Raw genomic sequence first — 22379 nt, forward strand, 5'->3', positions numbered from 1 at the left:
AACAGTGAAACTAATGTCTTGGACTCGAGTCAAAACACTACGACTTGACTCGGTGGTGAATTTAAAATGACTCGAATTGGCCATAAATCAAAACTATACAAGTGAGATTGACTCGTGCCACGGAACCTCGCGATTTGGTTACAACCCTGTTAAGAATCACTGTTCCAGAATGTGTCCGGGTCCGTGAAACGGTCGGATATCATGTCTGGAGTGTGTTCTAGTCTGCGAACGAGGCAAACAACAAAATACAATGGATTAACCTCGGAATTATCTTAAATGTGAAGTAGAAATCGCATTTATTCTTTGCGGTCATTTACAAGGTACATATTTCAACTTCAACACCATCCATACTTTTATGACATTATGCCAAGTGATAATTGAACACAGGAGTTTGAGTCGAATCACTCTAGTATTCCATTTTACCAAACCGTACCCACGATTACAGCGATAATCAGAAACTACCAGACACTGCAATAAAAGCTTTTCAAGTTTCGAAATACCTCCAAATCAAGGGAAAAACTCTCCTCGACATCCTTCGACTCAGCAAGCTGCATCTGCAGGTTCGCAGACTCGTTTTTGACAACGGATATCTCGAGCGTCAGACCCTCGCGCTCTTGAATCAAGCCTTGGATCTTCTCGTTACAAATGGAGGTCCGCTCCGTCAAGCTGTTCACTTCGGTGACCTTTTCGAAGTACTTCTCTTGCATCTGCGATATTCAGAGGCGGTCAAAGTTGATGTTCCAGCAGAAGTGGCAATTTTTTAGTAAGAAATAAAGTATTCTACGCCTAGCTTTGTCTAAAAAAAGTGAAGTAGTCCTAAGCATCTAACGCAAAATTGGCGACAATTTCAAATTGTCGATGGTGACATTTTCAAAGTAAATTGTAGTCGACTTTCGTCAAAATACACCAGCCAAGGCTGTGTCAGCAAAAGGAGTTCGTGTATCATCTGAAAATAGTACCGTGAACGCACTCTCATTCGAAATTTCATGCTGTCGACGTCATATTTTGTGCTACGATTGTTGATATATGATGTTCTTTCCAATTGTCTACTAGTTGCTGACGATTACCCCTGACGAGTGTCAGCCGAAAATACCGTAATTTTCCAAGTATAGTACGTTCCCATGTATAATACGCACCCCTAAAATAGCATGCAAATTCTGGGAAAAAGCCTGTACCCATGTATAGTACGCATCCAGCATTTCTGTACATGAATAGTTCCGATTTAGTATACGATGTCATTCTGTAACGATCGCTAATCATTATACAATTAACGGGATTGTCTTTAAACGATAGTAGATAGCAGCCAAAGCCTCCGAGGCCGGCGGCACGATAGTTCAGGCTAGCGACACGACATCTTCAGAACGAGATCTATTACAGATGCGATTGCCAATCATTATACAATTAACGGCATTGTCTCTAAACGATAGTAGATAGCAGCCAAAGCCTGCGAGGTCGGCGGCGAGATAGTTTAGACCAGAGGTCTCAAACTCAAATGTGCTCGCGGGCCAATTTCCTAAGTTTTGATGACGTCGCGGGCCGCAGCATCAATAATAGAGGTAATCAATGTATAATATCCAAGTAGGCCTTATTTGACGGCACGATGCTGACAGGCATTCAACAAACATTGTGAAAATGTAATTTACTATTATACTATTCACGGTTGGCACGAAAAAAATCACATTTTCAAATATTTGAATAAGCTAGTTTTTGTTCCCGCATAATTTGCTAAAATAATGAGTTATAGACATCATGTGAGAGGACGTATGATGACATCGTGAAAGCTGTTGGGTTATAATATTGCAGCTAGTGGACCTTTGACGTGTCACAATTTTACGTGGAATATTTTAGAATTTACTAAAGAAAGATTGATCTGATATCAGAGCATGTAAGCGTTGTAGCCTAATCGGGGTTTCTGATATGGTCGTGATAAGTAGGCTATTGTTACTGTCATTACCAAAGTCAAATTAAACCAGCGTTAGATTTTCTTCGATTAATATTGGAACAGATCAATAACAACTTGAATATAATCATTATTGGTCCATAGTAAAAGCATAGTTTCTTAGCCGTTTTAGCGATCGTACCCCTTTTGCTTTCAATAAGATTTCCCGTGCTTCTGTCCAATTTCAAGTTTTCAACACAATTTCTTATGGCAACTATATACAAATCAGAAAGCCCATTACCATAAAATCGCGAGTAGAGCGAACAATATTTTTCACTTAAATAAATTGGCCCAAAAAATATTCCACAGCATATAGGTCTATTTCTACAACGCATCTCGTACCCTCTGATGTGGTGCTTCGTACCACGAATGGGGCTACGGACCACTGGTTAAGAACCCCTGGAATAGACATCACCAATCGCCGAAGAATCCATTGGTGTTACAGCTGTGGATCGTACCACTATATACGTTACTCTCTACCGATCATGACATGTATAAAGATAACAAGCAACAGCCAGACGTCACGGGGCCACAGAATGCCAATGATTTCCATACAGACCTAATTAAATATCTATATGCCTCATGCAACGCCAGCTATGGGCTTTTGATATTACTATTCTTCACGACTGTTTCATAGATTGTTGCGTCCGTAGGAATACCAAGTCACTATTCCGAGACTCACGTTCTTCTCTGGTTTTAACGTTTGACCCGACTCAACTCGAGTCATTTTTAGTTTATCACCCAGTCAATACAAAATCGAGTAATTTGATGAAAGGTCGCACCAAACAAAATCACAATGTTCCGTCTCGAATCACCAACGGTTCATGTTTTATCATCATGAACCTGAAATGTGACGCAATAGTGATCTTCCACCGCATGGTAGATTTTAGAAATGGCGTGATAGTGAATTGTTTAGATTTCAAGTTTTTGTAGTGGTTTTAGAGGGAACTTTAGGTTGTGAAATCTAAAAAAGATATATGAAACTTGAATATATTGTCGAACACTTGAAATTCCAAAATGCCTTCGCGGGCCGCACAAAATGTTCTCGTGGGCCGCGTGTTTGAGACCTCTGATTTAGACCAACGAACCGACATCTTGCGCACGACGCCTATTACTATTACAGATGCGATTGCTCAGGCTAACGGTTATGTCGTGCACACCAGGTCTGTTGTAGATGCGACTGATTACGCAATCGATTATATCTTGCGCACATGGCCTCTTGTATATGTATAATTGTATATGCGATTGTTCGGGCCTGTCGTTGACGCGATGAATTAGCGAGAATTGCCGCACGCGAGTACCTATTAGTGACCTGATTTCGCTCGCGTTCAAACGGCAAACCAACTCAGCAGGAGATCGCGTGCTTGTGCAATGTGCACAGATTCTCGTTAATTGGCAGCGGGCTACACTCTATAATACGAATTACTGTGCGCGATGACTGAAAGTGATGCGCGATTGGAAACAAACATGAAGAAAGGCGTTGCTTCAAGTTTTTTATCGAGGGAGATTTTTTTCATGGCTTGTTGTACCCATGTATAATACGCACCCCCCTATTTTAGGGCAAAAAATCGTGAAAATTTTGCGCATTATAAATGGAAAATTACGGTATGCGGGTTCATTTCAATATGAATATACTCAGGCGCGTAGCCAGAGGGGGGTTTCGGGGGTCGGAACCCCCGACTTTTGAAACGCGAAACCCCTTCCATTTACGCGAAACCCCTCTCGATGCATTTCAATATTTCGTCGGTCGGTAGCACTAGCTAATTTGTAGCACGCTCTTGCGCAATGATATGACCGATACATATGATGGCTTTTTTCTCGCGTCTTCTCTCGTGTGCACAGTAGACGAGAGAGGGCTCGTTACATCGTTATATCGTATAATAATGTAATCACAGTCACAGTGTAGCTACAACTCGTCGCGTCGCTTTTCCGAAAGCGCGTAATCAATATTAATAATATCGGATCTATTGCAGTATTCACCTCACTGGCGACGCGTAATTCATAATTGTCGCGTGGTCCGTGATCTCATCAAATCTAGAACTCTATTAGATCTATGCTCCAACAATTGGATGCTTAATCTCACGCATTCACCGATACACGGCAACGCAACTTTGATTTACAATTTGACGGCTTAATATCAACAAAGAGCAAAGAAATAGCAACAGGTTATCTGAAGAACACTGTATTCAAACGGCATTCTTCAATCTACGCCAACATGTTTTTGCTAAAATCCTTCAACACAGCCAAGCCAGGCTTGCGCGCGGCCGGGCCTATTGCAGATGCGGTTCTTCAAGCCAGTAGAACTAGGCTTGTTAGAGACGTGATAAATCGGGCTAGCAACGATTGCACCCAGCACGGCAAAAACTAACGAGAATCGATCTCGCTGAGATGATTGCGAAATTGAGTCATCGATTGGCGCGCGCTCGGCCATCGTTGCTAGCCTGATATATCACGTCTCTAACAAGCCTAGTTCTACGGGCTTGAAGAAGCGCATCTGCAATAGGTCCGGTGCGAACTATACCATCGCCTGCACAATCGCATCTGCTTTGCCTGTCCCGCACCATGTCATCGTTGGCTTACACAACAATCGCATCCGCAATATGCCTGATACTAAAGATATCATCGCTAGCCTAACGATCGCGTCTCAGGCCTAGCATGCTTTGGCTCCCATCTCTCGATGGATTGTATGCGGATTTGCGATTGTGATTAAAGAGTGACATCGCTAAACTGAATCGCTAAACTGAATGACATCGAATGTCCGCAATCGACCTCAAACATATACGTGCGTACTGCCGTGCATACTTGATTGATTTTCGCTAATACTTGAACATAACCGTCGGAAGATGTGTGTCAATGCTTGAGTTATAAAAGATGAGAAAGGTTTGAAATTGAACCACCTGAAATCGGTGCCATTATAGAACAGATTCCATAACAACTCGGACATTTTGACTTGTGCAAATAGTCGCCGAGGTTACGTAATATGCGTTGATATGCGCGTAATACGCGTTGAGAAAGCTCGCGTATTCAATTGTTCGCGAGAGATCAGGGACTCGCTAATTAACAGCACTTCCGGACACGTTGGCAAGCTTATCATACGCGTAAGTTTGTCAACGCGAGGCGATTGTATAATCGTCATTTACGCATTACGCTAATGAATTGATGCTATAAAAATCGAAACCCCGCCCTCTTCATTTCAAACCCCTCCCATATTTTTCGGCTGGCTACACGCCTGAATATACTATTCAATTGTACTCACCGAGTTGAGGGAGTCGCGGACAGATTTCAATTCCAGTTCGTTTTCCGCTTGCGCGTTTTTCAGCAACTGGAGCTGTTCCTTGAGCAGACCCAGCTCCGTCTCGCAGGCTGCAAAGTGAAGGCGGCGTCCTTCTTATTAACATCCAGGGCCGTCATCGATCGATTGATCGCTGATTTATTCGTGGAGGCGGTCAAAGTGGGCATTGCTTGTACACGAGTAGAAGTGGAAGCAATGGTGTAAATGTCTACGCAGTTGGAGGTGGAACATGAAGATATGAAAGGTACTCGAGTGGATTTAAAACGTTGATTTGGTCTAGACCAGTGGTTCTCAACCTCAAACCTCAAATTCATCCCTACGACTGTGACGTAGCAATGGGGTGAGTTTTGGGGGTCAAAACCCCATCCATTTCAAACATGTACTGATGTTGACGTGGAAAGTCAAAATTAATGAATTGCTTTGGAATAGCTGTGTTTTAGTTAGTTGCGGGTTTTTAAAGGTTGTTAGTTATAGTTTGAGTTCTTAAAGATGAGTAGTTCTAGTTGTGCATTTAGAAAATGTAGTAGTTAGTAAAAGTCTCAAATCAGGGTGGCAAACTTACCTGATCTGGTCGTGGTCTCGATTTTCAACGATTCGCGGACTTCCAGTAACTTCAGATTCGTTTCGTTCAAAGTCTAATAAAAGAGCGGAGCTTACACTTACGCCTGGCTGAAATTTGAGTCCAAACCTTCTCGGCACCGCCCAGCTGTTCTTGCAAACAAGACTCCGAGTATCGTTTGGCGGCGAGATCGTCTTCCATCTTCATGCAGTTTTCTCTGTATTTTTTCAACTCTTCCGATAACTTTAATGAAAAAACGTCAATAACACCGACTGCTCGAGCAAAGTCCGACGCAAGAACCTTCTAAAAACTCTGAAAACGTTTGATGCAGCAAGTTTAAGCGACATATCCTACATTCTACCCCGTGATCAGAGGCCTACGTTAGGAGACTTTCACAGCATTCGCGACGCGATTTCAATCGCAAATTATAAGTCAGCCATTTCGAAGATCACAATTTTGCAGAGAACACCTGAGTGACCCGTACAATCACCCGCAAACCGTATGTGGTCTTTGGACAAAAAGGTGGGGCATCCCAGAACCAGAATCAATAGTTCAGGGATCCTAAAATCTTTCAGTACAGGTCTAAAGGTCCAAACTTTTAAATTTTGTTTACGTCTGTTATAACTAGGGCGATTTTTTTAACCTAAAAACAGAAGATTTTGACCTAAAAAATCAAAATTTTGACATTTTTTACCTTAAAAATCCTAATTTTGATCAAATCTGACCTAGCGTATGCAGATTAGGTGTTTTCACAAAGAATGTTAGAATTGTACTACTTATCGTCATTTCTTGTTGGAACTGTCTGTCCTTACTAAGTAGCTTGCCAAGAATGGAGAAAGAATGTTCAACAGCAGCAGTTGTTGGCTGACAACACTGAAGTTGTGCGTGCACTGCTGGTGACAAACCGTTTCGCTTCATTCTGGCAATGATGTCTACATCACAATTTTTCATCATGCGCTTCTCGACATAAGAACCATGCAATGCCCACGCAGTCTTGCTTCAGTTGGGATATAGCGGTACGTTGAGCATGAGACTTGAGTCATGCGCAATGACTCGACTCAAGTCCGTATTTTGAGAAAATGACTTCAGTCAAGTCGAGTCATCAAAAAATCGCGACTCGAGTCGAGTCATTACAACCCAGGTTTGCAGCCTTCCACAGCGGAAAGAACTAGGAAGTATTAAACCTATAATTGTTGTTGATAGATTCACTCTCAGTGGCATTATGGTATTATGACTCGAGTTCGAGTTCAAGTCATTGTGTTGACTGCTCAGTTTCCAGTCAAAGTCTTGTCAAACCCCCTTTTCATAACTCTGTTTGGTGATTTCAAATGGTTCGCATTTATAACATACTAATTATTTCCTCATTTTCAGCTGTTTCTGGTCGCATTTTCAAGCACCAGTGCCGTGTGGTTACTTTACTGTTCTTCGAAATTACAACGAAATTCCGGTCAAAGCCGTCTGAGTCTCGAGTCATATAACTTGGTTCGAGTCATGCGCAATGACTAAAGTCCAAGTCGAGTCATTTCCGTTTTTGGAGAAAATGACTCGAGTCAAGTCGAGTCATTAGAACATCATGACTCGAGTTATTACGACCCTGATTACGATCACCGCCAATCTTGACCCACGAACCTGTCGCAGTTCCTCCCGAAGCGCCAATTCTACCGTGTCGTCATGTATCATCGGAATGGACTGGTCCAAAATAGACGGGGCCACCACCCCGTCGTCTTTAACCGGGGTGTCTGCTTTCGCTTCCGGGATGCTCAAGTCCAGCAGCTTCTCGCATGGGACGCAATCGCCGTCGGCTCTGGGCTGTTTGGCGAGAGAGTCGTCCAAAAACGAGAGGCTGCCGCGCTTGCGGGACGGGGTCCCGACGAACTTGTCCAGGGTCGCGTTGTGCATGTCGAATATGCGGCCGAACTCGGAGTTCGAGAGCGTGCGGTTGTCGGCGATGGTGGCGTTGAGCTCTTCGATGCGCAGTTTCGAGCCGTTCAGTTCAGACTCCAGCTTCTCGTTTCTGTCTCTGTGAAATAAACGCGGAAATGGAGATTTTACAAAAGTGTTCAGCTGATCAAGCAAAGGGCCCGGAGTCGGAGTCAGAGGCCAGTCTCGGAATGTTCAGTTTGCCAGATTCGCGGCCAACAACACTGGTAAAAGCTGCGATTATACAATCTCCTCGTGTTGACGAATTTACGCATACGATAAGCTGGCCAACGAGTCCGGAAGTGCTGTCAATTAGCGAGCCCCTAATCTCTCGTGAGCAATTGAATACGCGTGCGCTTATCAGCGAGTATTACGTAGCCTCGGCGACGATTTGCGTAATTCAAAATGTCCGGGTTGTTAAGGAATTTGTTCTATAATGGTACCGATTTCACATGGTTCAAACCTTTTTCATCTTTTATAACTCAAGCATTGACACACATCTTCTGATGGCTGTGTTTAATTATTAGCAGAAATCAATTATGTACGGTACGCACACACATCGAGAGATGGAACCAAAGCAGGCCTATTGCAGATGCGATTGCGTGGGCCAGCAATGATATCGTGCGCACCAGGCCAACGCAGATGCGATTGTGAAGGCCATCGATGGTATCGTGGGCACCGGGCCTATTGCAGACTCGTTTCTGCAAGTCAGTGGAACAGGGCTTGTTGGAGACGCGATTAATCAGGCCGGCGACGATTGCTGAGCGTGCGGCAATCAATGACCTAATTTTGCAATCATCACAGCGGGAAATTACATTGTGCACAGACGAATCCCGCTAATTGGCAACACGCTTATCGCAATACTGATAACACGACTTATTGAATTGCAACTGAACATTAGCGTCAGATTGGTCATTTCAAAAGGACGGGGTTTCGCGCTTCAAAAGGGGGGGGGGCTTCTAGTTCTAGTAGCCAGTTTTGAAAAGTGAGTAGTTCTAGCCCTAGTTATAGTTGTGCATTTTGAAAATCCAGTAGTTGCGCAATCGTGCAGTCGCCCCATTTACGACGGCAAAACCATTCTCACTTCATCAATTCTAGCTCCTCTTTCTGCGTGGCCATCGCTTGCTTGAGTTCGTCCATAGCTGCTTTGCTTGCGTCCACGCTCTGACAGGACGGGGTCAGTAACGGCCCGCCGATCGATGGCGACAGGTTCTCGTATTGCACGAGCAACGCAGAGTATAGGTCCTGCAATTGCTTTGCTCGGGGTTGCGTGATCTAAACAAGGTCACTGTGAATTCAGCGCGATTCTATTAGTTAAATAAAGCATTCTGAAAGTTTATAACTAGTATGCTAATTTTGTCCAGCATTACACTGTATTTACGTACTCGGATCACAGCAAAAAGTTGTTGGGACCGTATTGGCTTTTATACCAAATTACGATGCATGTGTCCGACATTTTTGAGTCATAATCTCAAGACATCTCAAAACCGACGAAACATATATTAATCAAATTCTTATTCTCAAGAAAGCGAGTATCTACGAGTATCAGCCGTGAGCAATGAGAAATTGTAATTTGAAAATTAACCTTAAACCTTGAAATAAAGTACATGACCTCAAAACAAATTACGAGTCATTGACCGAGACACTCACCTCCGTTTTCACGTTCTGATAAGTCTGCATTTCATTTTGTAGACGTGAGATTTCCGCTTTGTATCGGGCCACGTCCGGATGGTGAGTTATCTAAAAGACGAGAGGACAGACTGACACACCTAGAATTTCAAAGGGGTTTTAATAAGGTTGGAGTTCTTATTGGAGAACGTTAAATTTTGAAGCGTCATGATGGACATCGAGTCGTGTTGAATTTAACAGAATATGGAAAACATTCGTTCTTAGGACAAGGCCTATTGTACCATACGGTCTTTGAGTCCAATATCGATAATTGAGTTCCCATTAAAATATACTACATATTAGATTACTAGGTCTTCATTCAAAATACATATCCTATACAACTTTAACATCTTCTCCACGAAATTAAAAATATTATGGTACTCGAAATTTCGCCGCAAAAGGTGGAATTTGACCACAATTGCATACTTCCGATGAGTTTGAGACATCGTGCTGAACAGCTAACAAGTCTCGGTATTTACATAAGACTGAAAATGCTCAAAATATTCTTCGAAATACCTAATTGCGACAATGTCATATCGACAAGATTAAAATTAAGGGTAAACAAAAGTATAGAAATTTATTATAAATCGAATTCGGACCTGTTCTTTGAGTTGTTCGATCTCCTTTTTGAGAGAAACTATCGTCTCGTCATCCGACGGGATTTTCCCCTTCTCGTGAGCGGCGAGGGCCGAATCCCTGAGCTTCACAATGAAATCCTTAGACAGGGTGTAACGTTGCAGCTTTTTAATTTGGGTCTGATGAATTTTCGCCGTCTCAATCTTCTGCTCCAGGATTGTCATGGCCCAGAAAAACTTCTCGCAGTAATCGTCGCTACCTGAATGCAAAAATGCGCAATCGGAAAAGTATTATTTCGATTAGGGATCACAGATCTCAACCGTTTTGCATATCCAGGGTTGTAGTGACTTGAGTCGCCCTTTTTCGGTGACTCTAGTCATTTTCTTAAAAATAAAAAAATGACTCGACTCGAGTCTATTTGTGCATTTACTCGACTTGTGCTCGAGTCATTGCTCATTACGGCTCTTCAAAAATGACTTTTTTCTCAAATCGTACTGGCTACTTGATAAAATTGTCAGGTTACCCAATTCAAGCCTACACACCAAATTTGGTTCAATTCCCACCAGCGGAAGCGGAGTTATTGGCGTCGAAAAATTTGGATTATGAATAAAATAGTATTTACGGTGGCCAATTCTTCAATTATTTATTATAGTGGTGCCCACCGTGAATACTATTATATTCAAATCCAAATTTTTCGACGGCTATAATTCCGCTTCCACTGGTTGGAATTGAACCAAATTTGGACAACGTAACACTTTCATGGGGTGAACAGAAAGTTTTCAAATTTTTTGTTATTTATTTTTATATAATAAATAGAAACTTTCTTCTCCTGTAGCAATGCGGCTACTGGTTGGAATTGAACCAAATTTGGTGTGTACGCTTAAATTAGGTAACCTAACAATTTTATCAAGTAGCCAGTACGATTTGAGAAAAAAAGTCATTCTTGAAGAGCCCTATTGCGCATGACTCGAACCAAGTCATATGACTCGAGACTGTGTCTACAAAGACCGGCATTGCATTGTAATTTCGAAGAACGGTCAAGTTATCACACTATTATTATTTCGTCTATCAGTACTGGTAGGCTACTTGAAAAATGCTACCTGAAACTGAGTGAAAGTGAGGAAAATCAGAATATCATGAATGCGAACCATTCGATATCACCGAGCGAAGCTGTAAAAAGTGGGTTTCACATTACCTCAACTCGGAACTGAACAGTTAACTCGATGACTTGGACTCGACATTGGTGGTGAATTGAAAATGACTCGACTTGACTCGAGTCAAAGCAAAAATGGGACAGCAAAAATTCTCACCTTCGCTCTTGAAAACTTCCGCGTCACCATTGATCGGCACTTTGTGGCCAACTTCTTCATACTGCGCCACTATTTCCTTCAATCTTTTCAATTCTTTCTGTAAACCAAACAGATTTAAGAAGTATGTATGTCACTGACATATACAATGCAACGCCCTGACAGTGTCACCGGTGGAGCTCGGCAAAAGCATTCGAGTAACGAAAAAAATATACACACTCACTTAAATTTTCACATAATATTTCCTCAGCAAGTATATTGTTTCAACATTTTGGAGTGGATACTCAAAAAGTCAGCATAGAAAAATATGTTAAACCACTTATAACTAGCAGCATTATCCTTGTAGCGGCAAAAATACAGATATTCGAACTTTTCAAGTCATTATCAGGGGATTGTTTTTTGCCATGTCAAAAAAGGCAAAATTTAGTCAAAATTGTCTACGAATTTGGAACACTTCATTTTGTTGGTGTCATCGTGTTCAAACTTATTTGACATTTACACCTTGTAGCCTACGTTATATACCCTGCTGCTGTTGAAGGCCCATTTTCTACTCATTGTGAATCATAAACCAGCGAGTGAGACAGAGAAGTTGACATCGTCTGATGATTAGGGCGATTTTTATTTACCTAAAATATCTAAATTTTGACCTTTTTTGACCTAACATATGCAAATTGGGCGTTTTCCCAAAAAATGTTAGAATTGTACTACTTATCCTCATTTCTGGTTTGTCCTTATGAAGTGGTTTTCCCTGAAAAAACTTGTTTGACTCAAAAACTGACAAATTTTTACATGACAAAATATTATTTCAACGAAATCTGGCCCTATGATGAATTCCAGTACATGACGTACTATGGTGAAACTAATTAAAATTTGTTGTAGTACAACGAAAGATACTTTCCTACATTCTCGGCATTCCCTACATTCCCTGATTTTCGGGTAAAAAGTGTCTGTCTTTACTAAGTAGCTTGCCAAGGATGAAGATGGGGCGAGATAGCGTAGCGTGTGATTCATAATGAGCAGACAATGCGCCGTCTGCCACGGTAGGCCTATAAAGTAGTCTACAAGCTGTAAAATGTCAAACGATAAGTTCACCGATTGTGCAAAATTTACGATACAAATAAAATGCACGTTGCAAAAAATTTTGTCTTTGTAAACAATTTTGACAATTTTTTGACCTAACGCTAAAATTTTGACCTTATTTTGACTTTTTTTTGACATGTCAAAAAAAATCGCCTAGTGATGATCAATACACCTAAAAATGGGTGAAATCTTCAGTAGGTCCAGAGATATAACAAGCTCACGCCGTTTTCCTTTATTCTTGCCAAGCTACTTAGTAAGGACAGACAGTTCCAACCAGAAATGTAGAGAAGTACTACAATTCTAACATTATATCCAGCGCTGCCTACCGTAATTTTCCGAATACAGTGCGCTCCCCATGTATAATAGGCACCCTTAAAATGGCGTGTAAATTCTGGGAAAAAGCCTGTACCCATGTATAGTATGCACCTTGCATTCGCAGTACATGAATAGTTATGTTTTAGTATTTGATGTCATTCTGTTCTGCGATGTCACTGTTGAACAATCATGACATAACGATCGCGAATCATTATAAACTTGACGGCATTGTCTCAAAACGATGGTAAATAGCAGCCAAAGCCTGCGAGGCCCGCGACGTGATCCAGCGACGATATCTTGCGCACGAGGCCTATTATAGATGCGATTGCTCAATGCTCAGGCAAACGATTATGTCGTGCGCACCAGGCCTGTTGGAGATGCGACTATAGTGTTTAGGCCAGCGATTACATATTGTGCACATGGCGTGTTGTTAATGCGATTGTTCAGGCCTGTCGTTGACGCGATAAATTAGCGAGCATGCCGCATGTGCGTGCAGCAATCCAATGACCTAATTTCGCTCGCGTACAAACGGCAAACCAACTCAGGAGATAGCTTGCTGTTGTGCAGCGCAGATGCTAATTGGCAGCACGCTTATCGCTAATACGAATTACAGGGCATGATGTCTTAATGTGATGCGCGATTAAAACAATCAATCAATCAATCATTTATTTGTCACACCAGTGAAAATCCGGTACGGACCAGGATGACGACGAGGGGCCGCAAGGCCTTAGTACACAGTCGCCACCTGAAGGAGTATACACATTATATTCAATGGCACAAAACAAATGACAATAAATATACAAAACTACAAGAAAAGCAGAGAAAAAAAATTCAACAAGGATACACGAGCTATAAATATTACAGTTTCAAGACAGCAGTGCAGAAAAGGGTCAATAGAGTAGATTATACGGTACTTTTCAACAATAAGACAGTAGTTGCAAAACGGCATATTATCAATTATACTTATCTAATATATATTTCCGATAACGTTTTTTAAATAGATGATCGGGCAAATCTCTGAGGTCTTCTGGTAGAGAGTTCCAGGTAGCGGCACCAATATAATAGAAACTTTTCTGGGAGGACGATTTATCTACACGCGGAAGTAACAAACCATTAGATGAGGCGAGTGTACCGAGGCAAAAGTAGTGAAATGTTTGTCGAAGAAGGATCTATTATGATGGAAGATATTGTGCATCATTTTTGCCGTTTCGTATTTTATGACGTCTGTCACTCTCAGAATACCAAGTTTTTTGTATTCTGGCAGCAATCTACGACGAAGACCTACACCACTTAGTGCCTGTATAGCACTATTTTGGAGAGTGATAATGGGCTTAAGATATGTAGAATGGGTGTGACCCCACACACTGACACAGTATTGTAATTGTGAATGAAAGATTGAAAAGTATATCGACCGCAGACCATTACGCGATAACAAATTCTTTAGCCTATGCAAAATACCGGTGGCCCGAGATAATTTAGAGGTGACGAGATAGATGTGATGTTTCCATGACAACTTGTTGTCTATTTCAATGCCAAGATAACGGACTGATTCAGTAGGAAGGATAGTGCAGTTACCGAAAGGAATGGAAAAGGTTGGCTGGGTGCGGATTCGCGGAGAAGAAGAAAGGTTGATTTCAAGTTATGTTTCGGGGGAGATTTTTTTCAAGGCTTGTAGTACCCATGCATAATACGCACCCCCGATTTTAGGCGAAAAAAATCAGGAAAATTTCGCGCATTACACGTGGAAAATTGCGGTAATTTTAAATACTCGAGGGCAAAATGTTATCAAAACTACGTTTTTTAATGTAAAAAAATGACGGATGACTCGAAAAAATGAACATTTACCTGGAGCTCGACCATATTCCCCTGCGTGTTCTCGTTGACGATGGCGCGGTTTCTGATTTGTTTCGCGCGCTGAGCAAATTGCAGAGTCGAAACGGTCTCGCCGGTGTACTGGATATTAGGATGCACGTTGACCACCACCACCGTCTTAGTGTTGCCTCCGAGCGAATCCTGTCCGAACGAATAGCGTTACGATATCCGAGCATTAATCCGGGATAGCATTAGGGTTGAGCACGATGACTCGAGCACTCGTATCTGAATCGAGTATTAACTCTTATGTTTCAAAATTAGAACTGTGAGATGATTTTTCAAGTTTTGAAATTATACCCTACTCCTAATTACAATTTTTTCCACTTGAGAATCTTGGATTTTTCGAGCACTGGAATTAAACACTAGGGTTGTTCAAAAATAACTTTTTTCCGGATCCAGAAAAAAAAGTTATGTAAAACAACCCTACTGGTCATGTGAGTGGAAATGATGGGTGTGGTCGAAAAAATTTCAATTAATCTTTAACGCTGTGTAGAACTAGGATTAGATTCGTTGCGGCCGCATAAAAGTATATATTTCAACTTTGCGCATCATTCATACTGGCGTGACGTCACAATCGAATCACTCAGGCATTCCATTTTGCCCAACCCTACTCATCTTGACCATCGTACACGTAGCAGCATGGTCAGCTTCGATTCCCGGTACGGGATGAATCTCTGCTTGCCGTGGCCGACATCGTCCAGCGCCATAATGACTTGCCCCAGCACGGAAAGGGACCTGTTGATCTTCCCCGCCTCGCGCAATTGCAGACCTGTCGAGTGTGTGTCTTTCTGGCGTTCGGACCCGGCCAGGTCCACGAGATTCAGCACGGACTGACGGACTTTCGTGATGCCGCCTGCACAAAAGCAGAACAAAAGTCAGTGATACTGGATTGAATAAATAACCGGGACAGCCAATGACATTTGAAAAACATCGAGAGGTCAAGTTCTAATAATAAAAACCTTTATGCGACGTTAAAAAACAAGGTCGAATCTACAATAGGGGCTGTTAAAAAAAAAAACTTTTCCTTCAGATTTCACTGGCTACTTGATAAAATTGTTACGTTGGTTAAAAAAACGCTGCACACCAACTTGGCTCCATTCCAACCAGTAGAAGCGGGATTCTTGCAGTAGAAAGTTTTTAATTCATCATTAAAACACAAAAAAATAAAATTTCAAAATTTTTCGGCCGACCCCATAAAATTGTTGAAATATCAGTAGAGATGATGTACACCAAATTTGGCTCAATTCCAACCACTAGAAGCGAAGTTATTGCAGTAGAAAAATTTGGATTTGAATAAAATAGTATTTACGGTGACTAACTCTCTAATTATTTATTATAAAATCATGGAATTAGAAATTTTTCTACCGACATTTCAACAATTTTATGGGGTCGGCCGAAAAATTTTGAAATTTTATTTTTTTGTTTTTAATGATGAATTAAAAACTTTCTACTGCAAGAATCTCGCTTCTACTGGTTGGAATGGAGCCAAGTTGTTGTGCAGCGTTTTTTAACCAACGTAACAATTTTATCAAGTAGCAAGTGAAATCTAAAGGAAAAGTTTTTTTTCGAACAGCCCTTATTCTACTACGATATACACTAAACAGGTAGTTTTCAATCGCTGAGTACCGGTATACTACAGATTCAAATCCCAATTGCAAAAAGCTAGAAGTCAGACGCTTGTCCATTAGTGAGTGATATAAACATCAAAGTTTCAATTGATTTAGAAATTTGGAACTGAGATTTCCGTATTATGTCATAATACAGAGTTCACAGCAGGGTTATAATGACTCGAGTCATTTTCGCAAAATTCAGAAATGACTCGACTCGAGTCAATCTGTGTATTGACTCGATTTGGACTCGAGTCATTGCGCATGACTCGAACCAAGTCATATGACTCGAGACTCAGACGGCCAAGATCGACGTTTCATTGTAATTTCGAAGAATAGCAAAGTCACCACACTATTGGAATTTCGTCTATTGGTATGGTACTTGAAAATGCGACCAAAAACTGCTAAAAGTGAGGAAAATTAGTATATTATCAATGCGAACCATTCGATATCACTAAACAGATTTGTAACACCAATTTGTATTTTTGAAGATTTGCCGGACCACAATCTTAAAACAAGAAATTGTTCGAGTAAAATTGAATGAATGGCGGTTGCGTTCGATTTTACGTTAACGCGTGGTCAATAACTTGATTTTCAATGTATGACAGCTGGTATGATGATATGATCTGTCATGACTACTACCTACCCTCGGATGTTCTCTAATTCAAAGAATAACAAATGCAAACCTGTGGCCGAGTGTTCCTTCGTCTGCACGGCTAGCGTGAAAACGGCGTGACTTCTAGAACTCTCTCTGTTCATAGCGGTCGAACTAACTCTTCGATTTCTCCAGCCTTCCGCTAAAACCTATTAAAGAAAGAGTAACGACTAAAGTTTGCAGGCCACAACAGACAAAAGTTGTCAGCTGGCTTCACGCAAATGGCTGGTATGAAATATGTTCAAGGCAGAGCTCGGCCAATTAGAATTCTCAGCTTTTACAAATCACATTACAATTACAGTTATTTTTTCAAAATTACATTAGAATTAGAATTTACAAAAAGTTGGAAACTTAATAAATTTCGACTTTAAAAGAAACAAATTAGGAAATACAACAATAATGAAGTTAACTTCAAATCAAATCAGAGAAGAATGACAAATGTCTGTAGGCTACACCAAGCGTGACTCGTTTTGCATTGTACCAGGGTTGTAACCAAGTCACAAGGCTCCGAGTCACAAGTCAAATCTTCCTTTTATAGTTTTGACTCGAGCCATTTTCAATTCACCACCGAGTCAAGTCCGAGTCATCAAGCAGAGGGTCGAGTCCGAGTCATGGTATTATGACTCGAGTCCCAGTCCAAGCCATTATATATATTGACTGCTCAGTTTCCGTTAAATTCATGTTAAACCCACTTTTTATAACCCTGTTTGGTGATATCGAATGGTTCGCATTTATAATATACTAATTTTCCTCACTTTTAGCAGTTTTGGTCGTATTTTCAATTACCAGTACCAATAGACGAAATCCCACTACGGTGGTTACTTTACTATTCTTCGAAATTACAATGAAATGTCGGTCTTGACCATCTGAGTCTCGAGTCGTATGACTTGGTCCGAGTCATGCGCAATGCCTCGAGTCCATATCGAGTCATTTCCATATTTTGTAAAAATGACTCGAGTCAAGTCGAGTCATCAGAAAATCGTGACTCGAGTCATTGCAACCCTGAATTGTGCAGTTTCCACTGTAGCACTTGAGGAAAACCGGAAACTAGATTACAATTAAAATTACAGCATAGAAACATTTCATAAATTAGATTAGAATTAGACTACTGGCATTTTGCTCTCATAAGTTTAAATAGTATATTCATATTGAAATGAACCCGAATATTTTCGGCTGACACTCGTCAGGGGTAATCGTCAGCAACTAGTAGAGAATTGGAAAGAACATTGTATATCAACAATCGTATCACAAAATATGACGTCACCAGCATGAAATTTCGAATGAGAGAGCGTTCAATGTACTATTTTTAGGTGATACACGAACTCCTCTCATAAGTTTAATTATGCAACCAGAACGATCTAGTTGTACAAGTCTGGTTCAAGGCAATGCGTTCCGGCATTGAATTCCACTCATAGAAACAGAACTACATCACAAAGTCAGCAAAACAAATGCAAATCCCGGAAAAGTTGGATTCCAGCATTTAACTTCCACTCACGTTCCAGGCTTCGTAACTGTTGGAAACGTTCCTCTCGATAATCCCTTCGGGATAGACGCCGCGAATCTGGCTCTCGCGGAGAGCGATGGACTTCACGTGAAACTGGTCGAGGAGATCGTACACTTGTTCGTTGTAGATTTCGAGAAACGAAGCGCAGCATTGGTACTCAAAATTTTGGCCGTGCTGTCAAACAGGATTGGTGATCAGGCATCAGGAATACATCGTGATCGAATTGAGGAAGCTGAAAGAAACTAGCAGTGCCTTGACAGGCTGTGACTTGTAATCATAGCTGGCCACAATGGTCAAGAACCCGAATTGAGTATTAATTGTGATAATTCTAGCTGAGTAGTGAGATACATTTTTTCGAGTATTGAAATTACACTCCCCCTTTCACCGCGAGTTATATAATCAACTTGAAGCATAGTTTTCCCAACGTGGAAGGCTTGAAACCTCGATTGGCCAAATCACAGCATTCAAAACATGCAGTAAAAAGCTATGCACATTAGTAGAAACGATATATCTGAATAGGAATATTTTTGTCGTTGATGTTTTTGCGACATATACTCCGACTCGTCATAGATCACACGATCCGTGCAAGTGTGCATATGCATACCATGAATGCGTGATGTGTATATGCCTGCGGACAAGGAAAGTCCAGAAAATCTTGCACCACCTCTCCATGCCATCCCAGTAAGGCTGAGCGCCAAGTCATGAACACTAATGATACTAATCAGGTCTTTGGTCTGTCCTGGCCGGGGATTGAACCCCCAACCTACCAGTACCAATCATTACGCTATCTTGTCGCTAAAATCTTGATAAACCCGAAGTATTTTCACAAAGCGTAATGAAATGGGTATGGTTGAAAATATACCCACATTATTATCTGTAAGAGGTGCAGAGCTGGAATTAATTTCATTGTGGTCGCATAAAAAGTGCATACACACTCGTATGACGTGATAATGAGCGATACTCCAACCAATCACCCAGGTACTCGATTTTACCTAGATCTACTTGTGATGAGCTACGGATAGGGTATCCTGTGGATATATTTTAGGTCATTTTAGTGACATCATAGTCATATAATTTGTTTCACAGCCACAGCAAAAATTCCTGCAATCACAAATTAGACAACATCACACGAGAGCTTGTATTTGCAGTACAACTAAATTGCCATTTTTTCATTGCCCCATTGCTATAACACTATAATATATTGACAATAAAATAACATTGTGTTTGTGTATGGTTCACAAATAAATTACAGCAGTAGCAATTTCATATTACCATAGCTTTCTTTCTGTTTAGCAATTCAAAGAGATAATCCAAACTTCTCGGTATCAAGCCTTTCACGTCCATATCAGCATTTTGTCCTTCTCCTGGACCAAGCATAGTATACGTTTTGCCAGAGCCTGTCTGCCCACTGCAAGTAATATCGCACATTAATAACAGAATTCTCAGCGTAAAAGAATGTTGCAAGAATCATCCTACTATGCGAAAATTGTTCCATTGTAACCTTCGACGCAGCTTTCAACAATTTGCCTTCCAACGCTTGAAAACACAGAACTCTGAAAAATCAATGGTCAATTACTCAGTTTGCAATAAATTATACATGACTTAATATTGAATATAATGCTGTTTATAGAAAACCATTAACCAATGACAGGATATCTCCTACATTTGAAGATGCCAATTCCAGATGCTAGCAAAGACCTACGGTACTTGTAATATATTATAGCTATTTATAGAAATATCATCAGTATAACGTAATGTCTCTGTTTTAGATCAAGTAGTTATGTGACATGTGATGGAATGACAATCCTGTCTTGTGTTCGATCTGAAACCCATTAGATTTAGTGGGTGTGATCTCAAAGTCGGTGACCTACTCAATCATTGAAATTGTGATAATTGCCTACCCGGTATACTACAAATACATTCTTCAAAAACAGAAATACAAAAGCACTTTTAGGTACGATAAAGTAGAAGTACTGTGCCTTATGAAACTCTACTCTAAGGAAATGATTTCATACTGGCCATTAAATAAATTATCATGCTACATAGCAGACCACTCACTATGATGAAGACATTTTGTAACAAAGTGTTGAATACATACCTGAGTGGTGTCTTGATCTGCGACGTGATCGAATTCGAATGATCGCTGATTCTGGCCGCTGAATACAATTTGCTTGGACGATCTGACAGCGAAGCAGCAATTACCATCCTCAGAAGGTCTGACACGCACGTAGACCTTTATGCAATCAGTTTTCGACTCTGATTCCATATCTGACGTCACCATCCACTATATTTTGATTTTGAACTGTATTTTATCACTATATTCAAGCTGAAATTGAGAAATCATCGAACTTACATGCTTGAAAACATAAAATATTTAGACAAGATGACGGAGTTACAATGATAGGAGGAAGGCAGATATTGCAGTATGCTCAGATTTGGGATTTGAAATAAGATTCAAGATGGATTTATATGTGTACCTAGCTGCTTTGGCCAAGAGTGATACAACCATGCTTATTCAACAAGGAAAAAATTAGAACCAACATTTCTAACGCTTCCTTTTTGAGGAAAATTTGTGCGAGTTTAAATTGCGTCACATCGCAAGCCAATATTTTGAAAAAATTGGCCCAAGGTCTTCAAGGTCTCAATACAATGATATCATTTAAAAATATTTGATGTAGAATATTCAATGCAGATTTTATCTTAACAGATGTATTGATATGTACTGCATGTATTATAGGCTATTATTATTTTAATCATTATCATAACCGCATGAAACTTTAGTCACGGTGAAACACTGTTCAACTTCGTCTACATGCGATGCACCGTGTCTGTAGTGCACTATACTGCTTCGCCACGACTGTTCGTACCAACAACGATTTTAAACATTGAGGCCTGAGGGCAAGTTTTAGGGGGTTCAGTTCAGTTTTTTAACAAATTTTTCAACACAAAACACCATAAGATTACGATAAAATGAAAAGATAAGAAAGAGTGGACAAGCATTAAAATGAAGCAGCTTGTGTCGGACCATTGTTCTGAAATCTTGAGCGAAGACTAGTATTCATTCAAATCATTCAGTGACCCGACTATTTGGCTACTAAACTACATATATAATCATAATTATATTCATATTGATATAAAGCCAAATATTTTCAGCTAAAACTCAGGGGTAATCATCAGCAACTGGTCTAGAATCCAAAAGAAGTTTGTATAATAACAGTCATATCACCAATTTCGAATACCTAGGGCGAGTAGATGGCTTAGGCTCAGGAATTCCTTCTGCCTACATATTATCTGTAATTTTGGAACCAATATGATCGATTAAAACTTGGGAAAAATTCAAGGGTGACCACGCCACATACGATTGCCAGCAAGCCAAATTCTAATCATAGGCCAGACTGGAAACAACGGTTATTTTCGGCAATAAGTTGCACGTGACAGAAGGGATTCTTGCATAGAATAATTACGTAGTTAAACAGAAAGTTGAGCGTGACGTCGCCACCACTTCCACTTTGGATCAAAATAAATCCCTATTTCCCAGAAGATATATATTTTCAGTAGGCCTACCGCAAACTGTTCGCGAGATTTGAGGCAGTCAAAAGTCTTGATTTGTATGCCGTCAATGTCGGTATGTTACCAACTATACTCAAATAATATCAATATTGGCAACAATCTCTACTCAACCACAAATTATTTTATTATTTTACTTGAGCAGCACCAATGTCGCCTACTATATATCTCGATCCCTCCAGGCTCCAGGAACTATATTTCATCAACAGTCAACACTGATGCCTGTATGGAATCGGTGTCAATAACACGCAGGATCACTCCGACTTGGTCCCCCCAGTTGCACGCCGTCACGGGTCGTTGATTTTGATGAAAAAAATGAAAAAACGTCAATGTTCTCAGCCACCCCAAATGCTATATTCCAGTTAGTATGTGGTATATAATGTTTTGACCTAATCCTTAAGCCAGGATCTGTTGATTACTGTCGGTAAAGTACTTGCACCTTGCCAGTTGCTAACCGTTAGCATCTGATCTATTGTCACTGGGTTAGCACAGTCATTTGAAATCAGTAACCTTGCTTG

At 40.7% G+C, this 22379-nt stretch overlaps 1 protein-coding gene across 2 annotated transcripts in view; it reads right to left on the minus strand.

Moving 5' to 3' along the window:
* Positions 1-22379, minus strand: part of LOC145442740 (kinesin-like protein KIF15-A) — a 34009-nt gene that overhangs the window by 11357 nt on the left and 273 nt on the right. For both annotated transcript variants that reach the window (XR_013916146.1, XM_080320721.1), the window contains exons 2-17: positions 20393-22083; positions 19771-19847; positions 19567-19702; positions 18286-18468; positions 16822-16939; positions 15158-15381; positions 14502-14669; positions 11265-11361; positions 9978-10213; positions 9361-9450; positions 8795-8985; positions 7420-7810; positions 5920-6033; positions 5794-5866; positions 5196-5302; positions 501-707 (exon numbers count right to left, since the gene is read on the minus strand). Coding sequence is in view for 1 of the 2 variants with exons in the window: in XM_080320721.1 (XP_080176847.1) it covers positions 501-707; positions 5196-5302; positions 5794-5866; positions 5920-6033; positions 7420-7810; positions 8795-8985; positions 9361-9450; positions 9978-10213; positions 11265-11361; positions 14502-14669; positions 15158-15381; positions 16822-16939; positions 18286-18468; positions 19567-19702; positions 19771-19847; positions 20393-20575 (2595 nt within the window). In the remaining variant the exon portion in view is untranslated. The remainder of the gene's footprint in view (positions 1-500; positions 708-5195; positions 5303-5793; positions 5867-5919; positions 6034-7419; positions 7811-8794; positions 8986-9360; positions 9451-9977; positions 10214-11264; positions 11362-14501; positions 14670-15157; positions 15382-16821; positions 16940-18285; positions 18469-19566; positions 19703-19770; positions 19848-20392; positions 22084-22379) is intronic.

The sequence above is a fragment of the Botryllus schlosseri genome, chromosome 7, assembly GCF_051294905.1.
Source record: "Botryllus schlosseri isolate E-star chromosome 7, Bs_hap1, whole genome shotgun sequence".
Lineage (NCBI taxonomy): Eukaryota > Metazoa > Chordata > Ascidiacea > Stolidobranchia > Styelidae > Botryllus > Botryllus schlosseri.